Source organism: Chaetodon auriga, chromosome 8, assembly GCF_051107435.1.
Source record: "Chaetodon auriga isolate fChaAug3 chromosome 8, fChaAug3.hap1, whole genome shotgun sequence".
Taxonomy (NCBI): domain Eukaryota; kingdom Metazoa; phylum Chordata; class Actinopteri; order Chaetodontiformes; family Chaetodontidae; genus Chaetodon; species Chaetodon auriga.
In genome coordinates, this window is record NC_135081.1 from 18623935 (window position 1) to 18645340 (window position 21406).

Below are 21406 nucleotides of genomic sequence, written 5' to 3' on the forward strand. Positions count from 1 at the left end.
ACACACATCCTGTGTTTTTGTTTTATTTCATAAATTCCTTTTGATTTTTTTTTTTTTCCATTTTACTTTTCAAATGTGAATGTTCACAGTCATCACCACACAAAATTCAACCTTACCCGATAAAAGAGATATTTTTCTTGTTGATATAAAATAACAATAAATTCATCAAACTAAATTAAAAGAACAGCATGGAGCATGTCGTCGTCAAGTCCCCGTTTTTTTTCCTTTCATTCATTGAAATAATTGTCTTTTTTTTTAGAGAAGCATCAGCATCTCTCCCTCCTCGAAGGAAAGAGGGATGAAACACAAGGACAGCGGTGCTCTGGTACACCTGTACACCAGGGATCCCATATGAAATGTGTGATTGGAAAAAAAAAATGCTTCTGATTGATTAAAAAAAAAAAAAAAAAAACAATAGCAAAATGAGATTGGCAGAGAAATGTGTGGCCCTTACAATACCTCATTTGAAATCCCCATTACATATTAATACAAGTGACAATTTTTAAAAACAAAAATAATGGATGTCAATAGATCTCTTCCTTTCTGAGTCACTGAGATAAGATCGGACACAGGAAAAATGGAGACAGATATATGATGTATACATATACACAGAAACAGGCATTTGCACTACTGCATACTTGCACACTCACAAATGAGCATTCGTGTTCTCATTCACACACTGGTGCAAACACACACACACACACACACACACACACACACACACACACACACACACACACACACACACACACACACATACACATTCAACAAACATCCCGTCATTTTTCCCCATCAGACCACAGGTGTCAGATCTCTCTTTAGTTTTCTACAATGAATCAAAGGAAAAAAAAAAAGCTTTTGATTTAAATGGCATCATCGAGTGATTTTCCTTGTTTATTTGTTCCCAAAAATTGGAAAAAAATAAATTACAGTTAACATTAAATTAAATTAAAAGTGAAACAGTTGAAACAATTTGACCACTTTGTGCCTGAAATGTTAATGCAGGTTTTTCAGTCCGTATCTTAGTCTGGAGTTCATTTAAAAAAATCATCCTTCATGCACTGGTTTCATTTCAGTGATTCAGTGTTTGCCTTCATTCTAGAGGGAGAAATGAGGAAGAGGCAGGTACAACAGTTTCTCTGTTCAGTTTGTTAGTGGCTATGTCCCCTCTCCCTCCGTCGCTCGCTCTCAGTGCAGTAATATTAGAACAGAGTGACACTACTGAAAAAGCCTCCGGGTCGTACAGACTTACCTTCATCTCAAGACAGGACTGAAAAAAACACAACATGAAGAACGATACAGAACAGACCAGGACTAAAACAAAATAAATAGATCTCTATTTCCCGTCCACAAACAACCCATACTGAAATGAAAGGATCTTAATGTGGAAAATTATTCTGAAATGAAATAATGCTTTTGAAGGAAAAGATAAACATAATTTTTGATTTTTTTTTTGTTCTTTTCTTTAAATATAGAGATGTACACATTTTTCTTTTTGGACACAAACTGTGTTGAGGGGGGATGAAAGAAGGGGGCAGCAGGTATGACAGAGGAGGCTGAAACAGGTGAGCAAAGTAGTGGTGACACTTCCTCAAAGAAGAAAAGGGTTGGTGCTTGCTCCCGTCGTTCCTCCACCTCCCACTGATCCTCCTGCTCCCATCACTCCACCTGTTCCTGCAGGCCCACCCAAAATCAGCTGAGGAGGTGCAGCACCTCCAGGCCCCAACAGGGGGCCTGGGGGAGCCATAGGTGAGAGCCCGCTGTAGGGCATGCTCATGGGGCTGGCCTGCATCATGCCCAGGCCCATTCCTGGAGCCCCCATACCCACACTCATTGGCCCCATGCCCATTCCTGGTTGCACCATGCCCAGCATGGGATTGGGAGGCACAGGACTGGAGCGGAGGCCGCTCAGACCAAGTGACGAGGGCTGAGGTGAGATGGAGCTCATGGGTGGAGCCACGCCGAAAGGGTTGGAGGAGACAGGTGTGGGGGAAACCCCCCTACTGGAAATGGTGCTGCCTGGAGTCACTGCCATGCCAGGAGCAGGAGATGAGCCTGAGGGTCAGAGGTGACAATTCAGAAATACGTTAACACAATGAGAGTCACATCATATTTTCTCATCCATTATGTCCAACACACTTTAATCCAGTTCATATTTTCATTAATATCAGGTTTTCAGAAGTCTGAGCTGAAACAATAAATCAACTCAGCGATTAGTGAATGGAACAGAAACTCATTTTGTTTTGGTCTTCTTTTGGGGCTTTAGGAAACAGTGACAGGCATTTTTCACAATTTCCTTCTAGACTCAATGATTAACCTAGAAAATAATTGGCAACTTCATTGATTATGTAAATAACAGCTAGTTGCAGCTCTACCACAGATTGTTATCACAGGGTTCTTAATTTTACATTTACATTTTACATCTTCTATTTTCCATATTTAAACAGATAAGTTTCATGGAGTAACTTTTTCCAAGATCTGTAAATAATATTTCCTTTAGCTCTCAAAAGACAGTAAAACTTTTTCATCAAGTTCATTTCCTGAATACCAAGACATTGCTTTCTCCCTCGAGGATCAGCTTTATACTAATTTCTTGTCCAGTTTTTAAAGGCTCCTTGTATAAGCTCCTAAATGTTCTGTTGTTTGGAACGGTATATGTCATAATGTCTCATATAACTGCATTTACATTGTCCCGGAAAGGCTTCAGGTTAGTCCAACTCCAAACTGTCTCCATAAGTTAATTATATACAATAGCACATCGTGGTTCAAGACATTTTATTTGACCTTTTAAAAATGTATTTCAATCGAATTGTCTTATCCTGCCAGCTGCAGTTTGTGTGAATATGAACACAGCGGATGGTGGCATTATAGACTGTAGACTTTGTGTGGGCCTAGAGTACGTGGCTCTACCTAAAAATACAAATAGTTCCTGGGAACAGAGTAAACCTGTCTGAGCTTAGAGACTGCGCTCACTTTCTTTTCTCAGGTTACAGAGTTAACACGATAACTGTAACTAACCTGTGTTCTGGAGGAAGGGATTGTGAGCTGAAGAAGAAGAGATGGAAGGAGGCGGCGGCTGTTTGGGTTTGGGTTTAGATGACACAAGGGAATCGAGATCCACCAGTGCTGCGTTGGGGCCGAGGAACGACTCTGGAGTCTTACGAACAGGAAGTGAAGAACCAAGAGATGACAGGTCAAAGGGCACCGGTGAGCCTGTGCTGTCACAGCCCAGTGCTGGGGACCCTCGTCGCTCTGGGTCTCCTGGAAGGAACAAACAAAAATAGGAACTCAGACAGAGAATACTAAAAAAAATGGTTTGCATTACAATAAAACAACAATATAGAACTGTGTTACCACACATTGTAGAGGAGGATGAAATGTAAGACAAGACAGCTGTTGTGTGCATGCAGCTGTGTTTAGTCTACGATGAAGTGTGTACCAGTACCTCAGTGTTTGTGAGTCCATGTAGCCTTAAGTGTGAGTGTACCTGTGCCGTTAGTGTGTTTGGCGGTGCCACTCCAGATGTCGGAGGTGATAGGGTCAGAGGCAGGGACAGGCCCGTCCCTTGCCCAAGGGTCTACTGGCCCCCCCGAGGAGGAAGTGCTGGGTGGCACTGGGGGGCCCCAGGGATCAGCACTGGGGGGAGTCACAGCTACAGGGGAGGGGAGGAGACGCAGGGGAGGGGAGGGTTAACACAACACCTTACAGGTACAATCCACAATAAGGAGGGAGCAGGAAGCTGGGCTGGGTTCCAACAGAAGTGTTTCTCTCCTTGACCTCTGTCGTTCCACTACCTCGACAGGTGACAGCAGATTTCCTACAGCTGTCCACCATGTTACTTTCACCTGTTTAATATCTGAAGCCCGGTGGAGGTAAAGGAGAGATGATAAGAAGCTAAAAAGGCACAAAGGGATAAGAGACGAGACAGCTCTGGTTGAGACACAGCCACAGTCAGTCCTGAGTAGAAACAAGAGGATAAAAATCCCTGGTTTAGAGACAGAGGGAGAATGGACTTAGCATGCTTGCTTTCCTCATTACAAACTGAAAGCATATGAGTGGATGAGAAGATACGACAGCATGGGGACATGACAGAAAATGTAAGGGGGCTTTCATGAAGACAGGAAATGAAACAGCGGATTGAAGAGGAGCAAACGTCAGAGGCCTTCACATCCTCTTAAATCCACAGAGCTGGACACGCTTCTCTTTTGATACTCGCCGATGAGCACTTTTCCACCAACCTGATTGGCTACAGAGTCAACATGTGAGCATTGTGGCAGCTGCTTGCCTGCTGCTTACCTGAGCTTCCCCAGGGGTCGACGTTGTTAACTCTGTTGGACGTCTCTCCCCAAGGGTCTGGAGGGGGGGCTATAGTAGGTGGGGCTCCCCCACCCCAGGGGTCAGAGCTTGTAGGAGACGTGGGTGACGCTACACCCCATGGATCTGTGGAGGCTGTGCCCCACGGACCTGAGGCAGCAGGGGCAGAAACCGTGGGTGGAGGCGAGGGGCCGGCAGAGCCCACAGTGGCGACGGGCGCAGCAGCAGGGGCCCCCCAGGGGTCCACGGCACTAAGCTCCATCAGAGAACTCTGTAGAAGAGAATACATTATGGATTCATGTTCCTGCAGCTGTTCTCAGGAAGAAATCTGAGCACACATTCACCGCACCACACTGATGTTAGATGATGTTGGCACGATAAGAGGAAATTCACAGAATTGAGAAGTAGAACGAGACAGTGAGCTCACAACCAGAGAAAGAAATCACACTGAACTTCTGACAAAGTCTTAGTTCCTCTTTTGTGCGACGTGAATATACTGTGATAAAACTGTTATTTATCACTTAAATAACACTTGAGAGTGACACAATCTGCACTATGTACAGTTTGTTTGCTGTTTACAGTCACATACAAACCTTTTTGGTTCGATCATCATATAGACACTGTTTCTGTAAATATTTCAGGCCCCAGATCAAAGATAAATTAAGCTAGCGGGTCTATCACACCACTTAGTATCTTCAAGAATCTGACAGCATAAAATGTAAATTACATCTGCAACCAAAAGTGAGAGCACACAAGTGTCTTCTGTTTCTGAGTATGAGCATGATATCTGAAACCCTCAACAATTTAAACAAAATCAAATGAATATCTGACTTGACAAACATAGTGGCTTTAAACACAAAATGCACCAAGTAAAGACCCATTTGGATGGGATTTGGACAGTGGGACAGGTTTTGGACAATGGGACAGGTTTTACATATGGAGAAGTGATAATGTAATGACTATTAGAAAATCTAAGTGACTGTGATCTCTTCCACACTGGCCATGTCAGTAATCTGTATGGGCCGTGCACTCCTACACAGGTAAAATGAAAGACACAGCTAGAAGAGGTAATGCCAGGAAAGTGAGAGACAGATTTTACACACACCTCCTCAGGTTTAAGCTTCTCTCTCTTGCTCTCCTCGATGGCCATCTGCAGTCTCAGGTCATCACCTCTGCGCAGTCGCTCTTCCTGCCAATCACACACACTGTGATGTCAGCAACCTGAGACACACAAACTCGGAAAGTACACCACAGGTACAGATTTAGGACCGGTTTACAATTCAACAGCTACAGACTGAAACAGTGGGAGTGGAAAGTGAAAACCTGACCTTTAATCACAATCTTCAACAGAAAATTAACCAGTACCTGCATTATCTGCAAGAATTTGCAGCTTCAACTTCAGCAAAACGTGACCGATTCAGATTAATGTTTGTAAATTTTAGTGCAGTTTCACACATAAAAAAAACTCATCCTGAACTTCTGTCACAAGGTTACCTAAAATAAAACTGACAACTGTAGAGCTGCTGTTGCAAGAAGGTTTTTGGATATGAATCCACCATGAACAGAATACTGAGGTTTAAATGCAGTTTCAACCAGCAGCCACACTTTACTCAGTGAGTCAGCTGCAAAGACAGCTGTGGTTAGTCTGCTTCCTGAAACATGTTGTCATTATGAATATTCAGCAGACACTGCTTGCTGTTTGATTTGTTTGTGCTGCTCACGGTTTATTTGCTCACACTATGTATTAGGAATAGGTATCAGTTGTTGAGCTCTGTGCAGCGGAGCTTCTTTATCATCCAGCCTACGTGGAGCATAACAAGTTACAATTAAAAATAAGGAGGTGAAATGGACTGGGCTCCACATAACCAATACCAAGCAATTTTTTAAAAACTGCCTTAATCCCCCCTAATGCAGATCTTGCAGATCATCCTGGGTCATCCCTACCTAATGCCACCTTATATCCTTCCTCATTATGAGGAGGATTGGTGATCAAACAGTAGAACACTGACTAATCCATGAGGAAACAGGATACCTCTGCTATAGAACTAAGCAAGTCTTATGCTTGATGCCACTAAGTAACAGGAACATTGCCATTATCCTTTAAAGAGCCTGAATTAGTTTAACCAGTCAAGCGGTACGGTAGGTGTGGGACTCTAACCAGTTGTATACAACAGGCAAACATGATCTGCACTCAGTGAACACAGTACAAGGAAGTTACAACAGCAGGAGATGTGTAAGAGTCAAGGAAAAGAGGACATTTCAAATCAAGACTACAGCTGAGTGCATGCTATCAGAGAGGGTAACAGGAAAGAATAATCACTGTTTAAAAAAGTGTTTCATTTAGTCAGTCATGTTAAATATTTCCCAATGTCATGCAAATTCAACAATTAAATTAGAGTTAATCAAATCTCTCAGTGCTGACTTTTGTGTAGTTCAAACACGTCTTGATAGGGACATGAACAGCACCTACTCTGCTTTTTGCTCTTGACGAGTGCAAGCACTATGAAAGAATGTGATGCTACACAGCAAACTAAATTATCTCAACAGTATTACTGTAGTTTGATGCAAATTTATATCTTGAGGAAAATGACACATGACACATATGAGCAGAAATGAATTAACACGATTGATTGTTTGATGTGTGTTTGAGAAAATCCAATTGACAGAAAGACAGATAGTTGATGACTGGCTGGCCAGTCACCTGGACACGCTCTCTGGCCCTGACCTTTTGTTGCACCTCTTTGCTGAGTGTGAGTGCATAGCGGAGCTCTGCGTCCTCCAGAGGGTCCTTATTCTGGGGGAGGTCAGGCGTTACATGGTGAGAGCAAAGCTAGGTGTATGTAGTGAAAAATATCAGTAATATCCTCTGTGTACACAGGTACTGCAACAGATTCTAACAGTCAGCTTAGCCACAGTTATAGTTATGCTTTAATCCTTATCTTAGAGAACAGTAAGACACCTGTGCTTGCCTTGAATAGGCTCCTATAAGTTACCTGCTCTGCCTCTTCTTTACTCATGGCCAAAGCCAGCTGGAGCTGCAGATCTTCCTCTCCAGAGCTCTGCGGCCAGGCCTGCTCCGGGTCTGCCCCTCCAGAGTGGGAGCCCACTGACAGGCTACCCCCCAGGCTTGGTGCCGAGGGAGCTGAGGAGGCTGAAGCAGAGAAAAGGTAAGCATGTACATGGATGAGAGCCAGTCTTAAGCCACAATTCAACCCAGCAGTCCAGTTCAGTTCATTACATGCAACTGTTATTTTCACATTTCCATTGTCAAAAGTTGTGGATGGTACCAGTAGAATCACTCCATACAGTCCTGTTTTTTTTGTATTCCCTCTGCTGAGGTACCTAACACAACGATCTGGCACTTAAAGGTGGACTAAAAACACTGCAGTCTGTTGACTGGTCAGAAAGAACCAGACCAAAAGCGTAACCTCATCGTCTGCACTCTGATGAAGAATTTCCCATCTCTCACTAGTGCTGTCCACTAGTTTAGCGATCATAGATGGTGCCGTTCTCTCGGACGAATAAAACAATAAAAGCTTAAATGGGTCACAAAATGCAGAGGGTGGTGCGCACAGCTCCAAAAATCATTATCAATCAATAAATCGATATGCTGCGGGCATTGCTGATATTGTGGTGAGCTGCCACAAATAAATGAACGTATGAGAAACCCTGCTGTGGCTTTTTCTCAAACAAAGCTTGCCTCCTTATTGTCAAAAACAACCATATACCAAGAAAAAGGAACACAAAACATACAACGACCTCCACTGTGTTCTTGTCATTACAAGAGTAGCGTAGCTCAGTGTGTGGTTGAGCGAGTGCAAGAGAGCAAGTGGCAAAAAAGTGACGGTGAATGCGAGCTGAGGAAAAGATTAGTGATAAGTCATCAATCTGGCAGTAACTGTGCAGCGAAGGCTACAGTGAGTCAGTTAACAAATTCTGCAGCTTCTCGAGTCAAAGATCCGTCTCGTCTGTTGTTTCCCACCTGCTATAAAAGCAAAGGCGGTTTGGTATGAGTTAGGTACAGGTTTCCAGGGTACTTTACCTAAAAGTGTGTGGTAGAAACGTGGCTTTAGGTTATCAGCTACTCAGAGGCCCTTCATGCTGTTGTGAGACCACCTTTCTTTCAAAGTGTAATCTGAGCACCGGGTGAATCTTTTTTTTTTTTTTTTTTTAAAAACAACACTGTTTTAAGGACTCCTCTCACCACTGGAGGTCTGTGCCATCTTCTCTTTGGTTTTGAGGGCATGGATCCTCTCCTCTCTTAGTCTCTCTTCATCTTTTAGCAGTGTCACTAGCTGTTTGGCTTTCTCTCGCACATTCACCCCCTGGAAAAATACAGGTAAAAACGTACATTTACATGCTGAAAGTTAGCATTCAATTTTCAATCTCAAAAGTTAAATAAACATGCAAACATTTAAATACTAATGCAGTTTTTTTTACATTGAACCTTATTGCTACCGTAACAGCCTGTACTTACCACAGTTTCAGTTATCAACAACTCATAAAAACGTTTATGGCTCTTGCGTTTGCACAAGAGGTCACTGTAAAATGTCCTTGAATAAACCTCAAGCAGCATGTTTGACAAACTGTGCCTGCATTCCACAAATGTGGACCTTACTCACTCATCACTAAACTTTCTATTCAGCTTTGTGGCTGTGGGTGTGTTTGTGTACCTGGTCTTTGCCGTCTCGGTCTATGTATTGAAAATCCTTGAGGGTCTGGACTGCGTATATGTTCTCTCGGCACTGTTGTGCAACACGTTCTGAACCCGTCTTGATCAGGTACTCCATAAGAGTCATAGCCTGGTGAAAATACAACCAATGCTTCTCAGTAACTGCTTCAACAAAGAATACAATCACACTAGAAAATTCTATATAGTTAGTCTCTGTTAGATTCCACATTCATTTACACACACAAACACACATAGAGCTATAAAGTCATACAGAGTTTAATAAAAAATGCACAATTCATGTATCTCATAGAACCAGCCATTCAGAAATCACTTCCTCGTTGACTCATTCAGTACTCCTATACAATAAACACTCAATACACTCAATAGTTTACTCCATTGTGAGTTGAGTTTTCATGATTCATTCACATCATCCCTGACAGGTGTAGTGTTGTAAAGTTGTAATTTTTCCCTCTACAAGATGGGATGCACTGCATTGTGGGACTGTTGGAAACTACCGAATATTGGGAATGCGAATATTTGAAAGCACTAGTTTGTATAAAAACTTTCACACTAAATAACTATAATAAATTCAGGGCATTATAAAGTAAACAGGGAATGACTTCTTGACACATCCTGTCAGAATATTATCAAGTAACACTGGTTAACACAATACTGTCATATTGGTACCAGTGGAACCAAAACGTATCGTGAGAGAACATATTGTCACAGTAGTACATTACATAGTAAGAGTATGTATTGTGATATACTGCCAAAACAGTTATTCCCAACTCCAACACATGCACACAAACCTTGTACACATGTCTCCAGTTCTTGCCGTGGTCATTGAGGCGCTTCCACACCATGCTCATGATTTCCGAGAAGGCCACAACATTGTAGGTCAGATCAGCAATCTCTGACATCAGAGAGCTGCTGGGGCCCCATGGATCATTGGATGTCGCCTCTCTTACCTGGGCAACAGCACAGCAAGGGACAACCTTAAATAATCCTCCACCCAAACTGTCCGTGATGAGAATGATTTCGGACCAATGCTTTGCGACAATTTAATGATCCACAGTGTTCTGAGGAGCAACGCAAACTCAATCATGACACAAGCTGTACAGAGGCAAAATAATGAATGGATAATATGATTAGATTAGCTCATATTGTGTTAACAAGGGCAAGGAGGACGGAGGTAAAAAATATTAGATTATCAGCAGCTACATTATGTCATCTGCACTGCAGAGATACATGGGTTACACCTAAACCATGGACATATGGAGGATGTGGGAGTAAAAAAACGAGAGGAGAAGAAGAAAAGACAGACAAGCAAAGGGACACGCAACCTTGATTTCGGCCTCTGAATAGTTGTGGACGATGTTCTTTACTTGTCGCCGTAGCGATGAGGTCGACATGGCAACGGTCTGGCCGTCGAGATCTGTTGCAATCTGAATAGTGGACGGAGACGGAGGGATGAAAAATATCGTTAACGTACAAACGACGGCAGGGCAAAGAACATTGTCATTACAAACAAAGAAAAATGAAACACACTTAATACTAAAAAAAAAAAAAGAGTACAAGTGTCCTGATGAAAGAGTGGGAGGCCTTGAGAAGAACAATCAGATTGTGAGAGATGGTGTCTATACCAGAAATCAACCTAAAAATCATGTGACAGCTGGCATCAACAAAGGAAGACAGACCGTGTCATACACACCTGTTACACAAGAATGATGCAGAATGGGGGTCTCTCCTCTTGGTATCGCTTCGTTTTTCTTGGCTTGTGAGCCACTCATTCACGGAGTGTTATGTCTCAGTTTGTCTGTTTCTTCCCGTGGCAACATTGGGTCCCAAAACCACAGACACAGGGAGATGAAAACTATGGAGCAAGATTAAAATTAATGTCAGAAAAGAAGCCATCCTCAGTAAGAAATTACTGCTAAATCACAATGAAAGAACAAGCTAAAACTTTATCCTTGGTCTGATTTTCAAAGTAACCATTATAAAATAAGGACAAAGCAGATATTCAGCAACAAAAATCACATGATTTGTTGCTGATCCACACATGGCTGACAGTAAGAGATACAACATATGAGTTACATGCTTTATATTACTTAACAAGTCGAGGGTCTGTGAATCAGAAAATAATGGCTTTTAATTCCTGAAGAACAGTACATAATGCACTTTTTTATTCTCTTAAGAATAAGCAGGTATGCAGACTATTCCTGAACCAATAAGAGCCAGAAGGAGAAAATAACCTAACCCTAACTCTTGGGTTTTGCCTCATACTTCAGAAAATATAACCTAATTTGACAAATCTAAATTGTAAAAGTGAGATTCGCATTAACTGAGTTGGAAAGAGCCGAGCCTGGGCGTGGGTCACATGTTCAAGTACATGCTTTAGCATTTCAAACTTGTGATTCATTCATGAGCTAGTCAATAATTAGTTTCACATTTTAAAATCGTTTAGGCAACATCCACCTTTCTATCAGAGTAAAGCTATGCAACAGTAGTACGAAATAAATGCTGTACTCCTGAACAGAAACTGAATTTTGAATTCTGCTGCCTGCCACATAATAACATGTACTTCCCTTTACTGAATTTATGATAGTAATATTCTTGGGTTGACTTCACTATAAAGGAGTGTAGAGTGCACTTTATCAGCAAAACCTGGGTGACTGACAGGTGGGCCTCATTGGTAGCAGGGTCTGAAATTGACATCAGCATCATGGACTGGCTGCTGTTGATGCTGTTGCTGTTGCTGCTGCTGCTGGTGTAATGGCATGCAGAGAATGATTTTGTGGCACAATATTGGATCCCTCAGTACCTACTGAGCATTGTTTGTGTTTGTTTGCTTACACAGCGAACATTGTTGCTGACCAGATGCATCCTTTCACTGCCACAACCTGCATTTTTTTCACCAAATAGGAGCTATCCCGGCCCATGTCACAAAGTAACAGAGGTAGGCAATACACCAAAAAAAAGAAGAGTAAAAAAAACATCAAGTCACAGTCCAGTTGTTCTTCTGCCTCTTGAAAGGCCTGAACCCTAATTATTGCTTGATCTTGGACGCACTACAAGGCAAGAAAAGTTTGAGAAACTTCAGCAAAGGACATTTGAAGATAATCTTCAAACACAGCACTTGACCCCTCCCTCAATTGCCATCTCTCAAAGAACCAAAGGAGCGAAGGCACAATCTCTTTGCTAAAGAAGATGATCAACTCATCCCACTGTATGAACATCCAGGCCAACCAGGCAATTAAGAACTAGTAGGCAGTTTAAGAAACAGTGCTGCTGTCTCCATTACCCCTGTCTCCCGCAGTCCTGTCTGCACATTGCACTCAGACTCAACAGTGTTGTTCACAGATTAACCTCTGCACCATGGACTCTGACAGGCAAGAAAATGCAAGATTACTTTAAAATTCTTTTACAAGTTTTGTACGTTTGTTCTTCAATACCAATGTAAAGACGGTCGTGTACACCTTTTTATTTCTTGTCTTAAACAAACTAACCTGTTACATACCATGGACTGCTTTGAACGTCATAATTTAATAAAGTAACACTCCAACAAGAGTAATACATTTTAGAGTATGCATTTAGGCTATTTGTTCATGTTTTAGATCTATCAGTAATAGAACAAACATGCTACATGGAAGACCCAACTGTTCTCTATACTTTTAAAGTGTTATATGCTTTTTATATGCTATATGGACACATACAGCACATATTCATGTTCAGACTTGAGGGTCAGACAATGAACCCATGTTGCATAACTGAACATTAGGCAACCATTACAAAAAAAGGAGTTCAGAGACTCCTGAAGCTCTGTATCAAAGTTCAGACACGCCAACTACTCTTTGATAAGGGATATAACACGCCTTTGTATCTCAGACAGAAGTACACAATCACATTATCATGTAAGGTTGGTCTGACAGTGACGCTTTACGTAGATCAGCACACATCTAGCTAGGTCAAGCTCACGACTGAATGTTAATGACCTATCTTAGGCAAATGATTAAGTATCAGCAAATCAGTCACATCTACATATTGGCATATATTCTTGATACTGTAGCTCTGCATAGATTACAAACAAGGCGAAGAGTTAATTAAAACTAAGCTAACTTGTGCTTCTGCTATCACTTGCATGCCATTGAGCTTGCACAGCTCAACGAAGAAGTTAGTCCCTCCTGCACAAAGATAAGGTTAACAATCGTGACCCATTCGGACAACTGCAGCTTTCCCTGTCACACCTATCAAGTTAGCTAGCTGGTGTGCTGATAGCAACCAAACAGTTAACTGGACGTTATGCTAGCTAACCAGCAACTGTGAACTTACGCTAGACACAGCGAAGGGACAGGTTGTCTGGGAACAGAGTTAAATGAAACCCTGACATGATACAACAGAGTTAACAAGAGCATCGTAAAGCAAGCATATCTGTGTCATGAAGTATATTTATGCCAAAGACAAGTTTACGAGCCATAACTATAGCTAATTAGCCAACAAACGTTAGCTGTCACCTGGTACCGTTAGCTTCCATTAACCAGTTAGCAAGCAACTCTATTCCAGCGAATCGAAACAGCTGGCTAGCACTTTGCCACCAAGGTTTGGGTAAAGTCTGGCAAAGTATAAACAGGGGGTACATAAGGGTGTAACGATAGATAGCTACGAATGGCCAGGCAAACTCAAGTCAAACCAAGGACTATGTTCTCGTCACAACACTGAATCATACCAGACTAAAATTAAGGTTAAGGCTACCTGCCAGTTTGACTGATACAAGAAATCACTTGCTGCTCTGTTGCTGCTGCTGCTGGGAAAGATTAGCCAGCTAGTAGCAAGGTAGCAGTTAGCTAGCTAGCTCCTGGTAGTTAGTTCGCAACTGCCAACAGGACTGCTGGACTGTACAAGCTTAAGCAAGGACACTTACTGCTTCAGGACAATGTTGAATATACAGGTTTGAATAACAAGCCAAAATGTCAACAAAACACTGACAACACACCACAATAAATGACCAAATCAAGTGTGTACTGACCCTGTTGTAGCTTGAATGTACGAGGAGATGGCCGAATTTCCGCTTCCGTTCTCGGCTACAGGAAAGACCGCACCCCCTGTAGCTTTGTTTTCCTGGGATGGTAGTAGAAGACTCATGAATAATTAATTGACTTTTTAACACTCAAAATTAAAGTCCTAAATGAAAAGACATACAAAACGACGGTTCATTAACATTTAAAGTCTTCCGAGGAGAGATCGGGAGGTAACTTTTGATTTCTTGTTTGCCTAATTCCTCTATTTAATCAAATAACACCCACTGTCTAGGGGAAGAAATCACATCCTCTTTCATGCTCTTGTGTATTTTTTTAATGGCTCAGTGTTTGTATTTTTTGCGATTGGAACGAGTATATATATACATACTCGTCAATCGTATATATATATATACATATATACATACATACATACATACATATATATATATATATACGTATATATACACGTATATATGTATATATACGTGTATATATACGTGTGTGTGTGTGTGTGTGTGTGTGTATATGTATATATATATATATGTATAGTTATTGTATTGTTGTTGTTGTTGTTGTTATATGAGTTTTTATTAACTGTTCAAGCCGAAAGATGTAAAATATCTCCCCGAAAAGATCATGGAAAAAGCCAAAACTGAGTAAAGAATTTGTGTAGCAGAATTTTGTTTTTCTCCTTTCCAGCAACATTAATCATCTCACATCTCTTCAGATCTTGTGACCATTTGAACAGAGCCAACCATAAGATTTCGAATCACAGGACTAGACTGTGTATAATATCGTTAAAACTAGCTGAAACTCAACGGCAACAGTAAAATGCTACTAACACAATTGTACATCAGCATTAACAATCTAACACTGTCATATACAATAATATGGCCATAATTCTACTGCAAATCCAGTACTTTTACTTCTATACTTTAGGTACATTTAGCCCATAATACCTATACTTGTGGACATTTCAAATGCTGGACTTTTACAGTAAAAGTGTATTTTTTATCTTGTGCTATAAGTACATTTACATAATTAAAAGATCTGAGTACTTCTTCCACTACTGAAAAGTAGAATGCTGCTGCTTGAGGCAGATGAGAAGGCAATTATACAGAACTTATCATTTAGAGGGATGATAAACAGCCAGGTAATTTATAGTTCTGTAACTTGTGTTTTAATTTTTAAAACAACGTGGCATTATGTGCAATTTATGAATTCTTTGATGACTGTTAATTTGCAATATCAGTCTAAAAACTGGCTTTTGTTTTTTTCTATATTTTAAAATCAAAAGTTTATCTGTTGTTAAGATGAGACTTCATCTGTGTCACTGCCACCGTCATCATGACCGTGAAAATGTGCATAGGTATTGAGCTGGAGCTGAACAGCTGTAAATACACCAACATTTTGGGCAATGGATGTGGGGGTTACAAAAATTGAATACATTTTTCTCACATGAAAAGTTCCAAACACATATATTTTGGAGACTTTCTCAATATGACTGCTCATCAAACAAGTCTTCTTGCCGGGGGCTCAGTGGAGAGACACATGAGCAGGCTGCTGATTTCTAACCCTCTATGGTTTGAAAATATAATCTGCTACAGGTCACATTATATGGAGACCTACAAATCTGAGCAACATGTATTTCACAGTTAAGTTCAAGCTGACAAAGCCTTTATTGAAGTGAGACCGACGTAGAATCAAAAATCACCCTCTGGACTTCTAATAAGATAAGACTTTATTGATCCCATTCCTGGGAAATTCAGCTGTTACAACCAGCAAATATTACAAAGAGCAAGCATAGTGGCATAAAGGGGTCAAAATCAAAAAGTATACAGGATACAGAAAAACAAAACAACTGTGTATGTACATTTGTACAGATGATAAAAAATAATAATTAAAAAAAAAGTAAATGGCATAAAAATCCTAATGTAATGCATGACACTGTGGTTTTCCCTCAGTAATGCAAGAACACACACCATCCACAGAGAGGCATCGGTGGACCAACTCTGAACTGACAGCTTCCCTGAGAGTCACCTATCAGTGGACCCATAAATAATACACGGTAAGCCTCATAGATCAGAACAACACACAGTAACAGCTGGCATGCATGTGTGTTACAAGCTCCACTTTTATCCCACATCTCTTTATCCTTTTATCTTTGCCTCCTCTCCAGGGAGGAGGGGACCGAAGGAAACATGGCAGCATGACTCAAGCAAGCTATACAGCTGTAATGCCCTGTCGCACTGCTTTGGAAACACTAATCTCATGAAGATAAACTAAGAAATGCAGGTGATTATAAAAAGCATAAAAGCTATTTTGACAGGTGTTGTTCCGCTCTTATGTCACAGGGAACTTTATACAGTATTTCCTTGACGCTTACTGGCCCTACTCTGCCAGAGGAGAGAAGTTTGAGTCAACATGAATCATGAACATGAAAACAAGGGAAGTACCACAATAAGCTGAAAAAATGTCAGTGGTAAAAGGAATTCAAAGTATCAAACCAGTTTCAGAAATGAATCAGTGACTCACTATGGCTGTGATTTTAATCATTTAAATAATCAGTTTGTGGATGTAAGAGACATTCAAGATAAAAAAAAATGATGCACTTATCAAAAGCACATCAGAATGATGCCAAATGAAGTAAGCGATGTGCAAACCCTCTTAAACAAATGTAATTCAGCTCTCAAATCTGGCCAAGATGTTGCTCATAGATGTGTGTGCTTCTGTATGTGCAGTTTGACTTTATCACATTCTGCCCACATGATGCTCATTGTCTCACCATTTTCTTTTATTCAGATGTTTGCTTTGTTGCAAAATATGCACTGTCTTAACTGAGAATAAGAGATCATGGGTTGGCTCCGGTCGCTGTATTTACACTATTTAATTTAATAGTTGTAATTTGTAAGAGACTTTTATTTTGGTCCATGTTATGAAATGACACATTAGAATAAAAACACTAGAATATAGTAAAGTAAAGTAAAGTAAAACACATGGAGCGAGAAAGAGAGATGAGAAAGAGCTCAATGACAAATATGAAGTCCCACTCAAAGTTGATGAGGTTCTTTAGTAGTGTGGAGATGTGTGTATTGACAGTGGCAGACTTCTTCTTGACCATCACAACCATCGTCTTGCAGACAATGTTGCCCCAGCAGGCCTTGCTTTCTCTTTCTGGTCTGGTCTGAAGTGCCTGAAATCAGAAGAGTGTAGATCAAAGACTGAATAGCAAACTATTAGACACACTTTGTAGTCTTAAAGGTGTAGTTTGGGTTTAACATGAAGTGATATGAGTTACTACCCAGTACTGATATCATGAGGTACTTTGTGTAATTCTGCTGAGTGATCTTATCAGACCTCTCTATATCTTGGAACTATTTTATCTGCTAAAATTGGTCAGTGTATTACAATACACTGGAGCCAGTTCACATAGGTGTACTATGTGAATATTCAAGCTTATAGGTGGCATGATGTGAGAATCAGCTTCACTGCATAGCAACACACCAGAGTAATTCAACAAAGAACATGTTTTCAAGACATAGAGAGATTGGACAGGAGCATCAAGCAGCAGAATTACTCCATGTTGTATTCTTTTATGATTTATGATTTTTTTTCCAGTAATTTATTGATTGAATAATTGAAGAGCTGCCTGTCTGAGTTAATGTCTGTGCCAATACTGGTAAGTAATATCACAAATTGTAATTGTCCAAAAAAACAAACAAACTAAAAAACACCCCCAAAACATAACGGTGACAATGTAATGAAAGGAGTAGTATCTCCGAATGATTTCGAGAGTACAGGCTGCCTCTTGCATCTGAGGTGTTTTCAACTCCTTGCTGAATGGGTGGGAGACCAGTGGGCCCCAAGGTGACCTTACTGGTTTCTTTGCAGCTGAGCGGTATCCTCTGAAGGTCTTCATTCATCTGAGGTTGAGGCCTGCCAAATCTAGGCAGTGCATCTTGAAAGTGGAGGGTGAATATGCAGTAGATGCAAACACAGCAGCAAGTTCCATCAAAAAGGTTGGTGTGACGTCCTCAGATATGACATAGATCCACCTGAAACTTCAAATGATGGCAGTGAATGATAGCAGCGTCAGAATGCATCTCACCAGTGCAAACATCTGTAAACTCAAAGAACAATATCTATCAATGAAATGCATACCAAGCAGTATAAAATCAGAGCAAAAGGACTGCAAGTTGTCAAATCTTGTGCTGCAGAAGTCAACATGACATATTAATTCAACTACATTACTCAAACTATTCTACACAAACATTTGTCCTTATGTCTGTATGTATGTGACACTTGAAAGTTGAAAAGTCTAACTGCAATCTGGGAAAGTAATTATTAATTATGTGTCTAAGCACAACCCAGTTGATGCAGAAGAGGAATGACTTCTTGTTGATGTGTGAATGCATCTTCTGAAGTGAGTGTCTGGAAAAACTGTTTTTTTTCCTGGTAAATTACCTTCACTTACAAATTTTGACAAAACATAAGAACTACGAAATCTAAAAACGCCAAACTTAGACTATCAAGACTTCTCATGGAGATGCAATATTCTCTGCTAACTCACTACTGCTAACTCACTAAATTAACATGGCTAACAGCCTCACAGACCTACTATCGTAACTTCTTGCTGTAGTTCCATTTTGTTTTTTTTAAATATATCTTTTTGAAACTCTGGATTTCTATGTATGTGAACACAGCACTTAATCTAACTGTAGTTAAACTGTAACATGGAACAACAATTAGTTTGTTATGGTCATACCACTCATCAATTTTCAATGACATGGAAGTTCAGATTGAGATTTATTTATTTTTATTTTATTTCATTTATTTATCTTTTTTTTGTGAATTTGCCAATTTTAAGTGTCTACATGATTTGATTTTTTTATTTATCATTTTAGTTTATTATTTACAATCTATTTTTTATTCTTCATTGTCTTTTCTGCCAAATTAATTATCTATTTCTTATTATTGTTTTTGGTGTAGTTGCAAATTTCAAGTTTGTACATGATTTGATGTTCATATTTTTGGGTAGGAGAAACTGGAGCACCCAGAGAAAACCCACACACACACAAGGAGAATATGCAAACTCCTCACAGAAAGGTCTGGCCTGAACCAGAACCTGACTGCGTGGCCGAGTATTAACCTCTGAGCCTACATGGTGTTCTAGAAAAGGGATGGGGTAAAGGGGAAGTAGTCTGACCAGGATCATCTCTCTGTGGACCTCTGCTTGACTGCACTTTAGATTCGTGGGCGGTGGGCGTGCGTGAGCAAGCTATTTTGTGATGTCCCGGCATTTAGGTTTAGGAGGAGGTTTAGGCAGTGGATTTCCAGTAAAAACGTTATCAGTTTCACGGACGTGGTGAGGTGTTTTCAACTCCTTGCTGAATGGGTGGGACACAGATGGGCCCCAGGGTGACCTCACTGGTTTCTTTGCGGCTGAACGGTATCCTCTTCATTCATCTGAGGTTGAGGCCTGCCAAATCTAGGCAGTGCTTCACCCGTATCTGCAGAGATGTAACTGGAATGCGACTCACTTAAGGTGTCAAACAGCCCTCTGGGTGGGAGACAGGCGGGCCCCAAGGTGACCTTACTGGTTTCTTTGCAGCTGAGCGGTATCCTCTGAAGTTCTTCATTCGTCTGAGGTTGAGGCCTGCCAAATCTAGGCAGTGCTTCACCCGTATCTGCAGAGATGTAACTGGAGTGCAACGCACTTAAGGTGTCAAACAGCCCTCTGCTAGTTGCACCCTTTTCAGCTGAGGTGTTTTTAACTCCTTGCTGAATGGGTGGGAGACGGGCAGGCCCCAAGGTGACTTTACTGGTTTCTTTACAGCTGAGCGGTATCCTCTGAAGTTCTTCATGCGTCTGAGGTTGAGGCCTGCCAAATCTAGGCAGTGCTTCAACCGTATCTGCAGAGATGTAACTGGTGTGCGATGCACTTAAGGTGTCAAACAGCCCTCTGCTAGTTGCACCCTTTCCAGCTGAGGTGTTTTTAACTCCTTGCTGAATGGGTGGGAGACAGGCGGGCCCCAAGGTGACCTTACTGGTTTCTTTGCAGCTGAGCGGTATCCTCTGCAGTTCATCATTCGTCTGAGGTTGAGGCCTGCCAAATCTAGGCAGTGCTTCACCCGTATCTGCAGAGATGTAACTGGAATGCGACGCACTTAAGGTGTCAAACAGCCCTCTGCTAGTTGCACCCTTTTCATCTGAGGTGTTTTTAACTCCTTGCTGAATGGGTGGGAGACCGGTGGGCCCCAAGGTGACCTTACTGGTTTCTTTGCAGCTGAGCGGTATCCTCTGAAGTTCTTCATTCGTCTGAGGTTGAGGCCTGCCAAATCTAGGCAGTGCTTCACCCGTATCTGCAGAGATGTAACTGGAATGCGACTCACTTAAGGTGTCAAACAGCCCTCTGGGTGGGAGACAGGCGGGCCCCAAGGTGACCTTACTGGTTTCTTTGCAGCTGAGCAGTATCCTCTGCAGTTTTTCATTCGTCTGAGGTTGAGGCCTGCCAAATCTAGGCAGTGCTTCACCCGTATCTGCAGAGATGTAACTGGAACGTGACGCACTTAAGGTGTCAAACAGCCCTCTGGGTGGGAGACAGGCGGGCCCCAAGGTGACTTTACTGGTTTCTTTACGGCTGAGCGGTATCCTCTGCAGTTCTTCATTCGTCTGAGGTTGAGGCCTGCCAAATCTAGGCAGTGCTTCACCCGTATCTGCAGAGATGTAACTGGAATGCGACTCACTTAAGGTGTCAAACAGCCCTCTGGGTGGGAGACAGGCGGGCCCCAAGGTGACTTTACTGGTTTCCTCACAGCTGAGCGGTATCCTCTGCAGTTCTTCATTCGTCTGAGGTTGAGGCCTGCCAAATCTAGGCAGTGCTTCACCCGTGTCTGCAGAGATGTAACTGGAATGCGACGCACTTAAGGTGTCAAACAGCCCTCTGCTAGTTGCACCCTTTTCAGCTGAGGTGTTTTTAACTCCTTGCTGAATGGGTGGGAGACGGACAGGCCCCAAGGTGACTTTACTGGTTTCTTTACAGCTGAGCGGTATCCTCTGAAGTTCTTCATTCGTCTGAGGTTGAGGCCTGCCAAATCTAGGCAGTGCTTCACCCGTATCTGCAGAGATGTAACTGGAATGTGACTCACTTAAGGTGTCAAACAGCCCTCTGGGTGGGAGACAGGCGGGCCCCAAGGTGACCTTACTGGTTTCATCACAGCTGAGCGGTATCCTCTGCAGTTCTTCATTCGTCTGAGGTTGAGGCCTTCCAAATCTAGGCAGTGCTTCACCCGTGTCTGCAGAGATGTAACTGGAATGCGACGCACTTAAGGTGTCAAACAGCCCTCTGCTAGTTGCACCCTTTGCATCTGAGGTGTTTTCAACTCCTTGCTGAATGGGTGGGAGA

At 41.7% G+C, this 21406-nt stretch overlaps 1 protein-coding gene across 3 annotated transcripts; it reads right to left on the reverse strand.

Annotated features, from left to right (window-relative positions):
• Positions 1–7: 7 nt before the first annotated feature.
• Positions 8–14080, reverse strand: epn1a (epsin 1a). Of its 3 annotated transcripts, XM_076737264.1 has the most exons (13): positions 14010–14079; positions 10698–10859; positions 10330–10431; positions 9796–9954; positions 8988–9116; positions 8519–8639; positions 7308–7465; positions 7040–7108; positions 5420–5503; positions 4297–4585; positions 3488–3652; positions 3019–3261; positions 8–2055 (listed from the first exon to the last, which is right to left on the reverse strand). In XM_076737264.1, exons 3-13 carry the CDS (start codon positions 10396–10398, stop codon positions 1592–1594), a joined length of 1950 nt encoding a protein of 649 aa, XP_076593379.1. In that variant the 5' UTR covers positions 10399–10431; positions 10698–10859; positions 14010–14079; the 3' UTR covers positions 8–1591. The 3 variants fall into 3 exon arrangements, with proteins under 3 accessions (XP_076593379.1, XP_076593381.1, XP_076593382.1); XM_076737266.1 differs by lacking the exon at positions 7040–7108 and having other exon boundaries at positions 14010–14080; XM_076737267.1 differs by lacking the exons at positions 3488–3652; positions 7040–7108.
• Positions 14081–21406: the final 7326 nt, after the last annotated feature.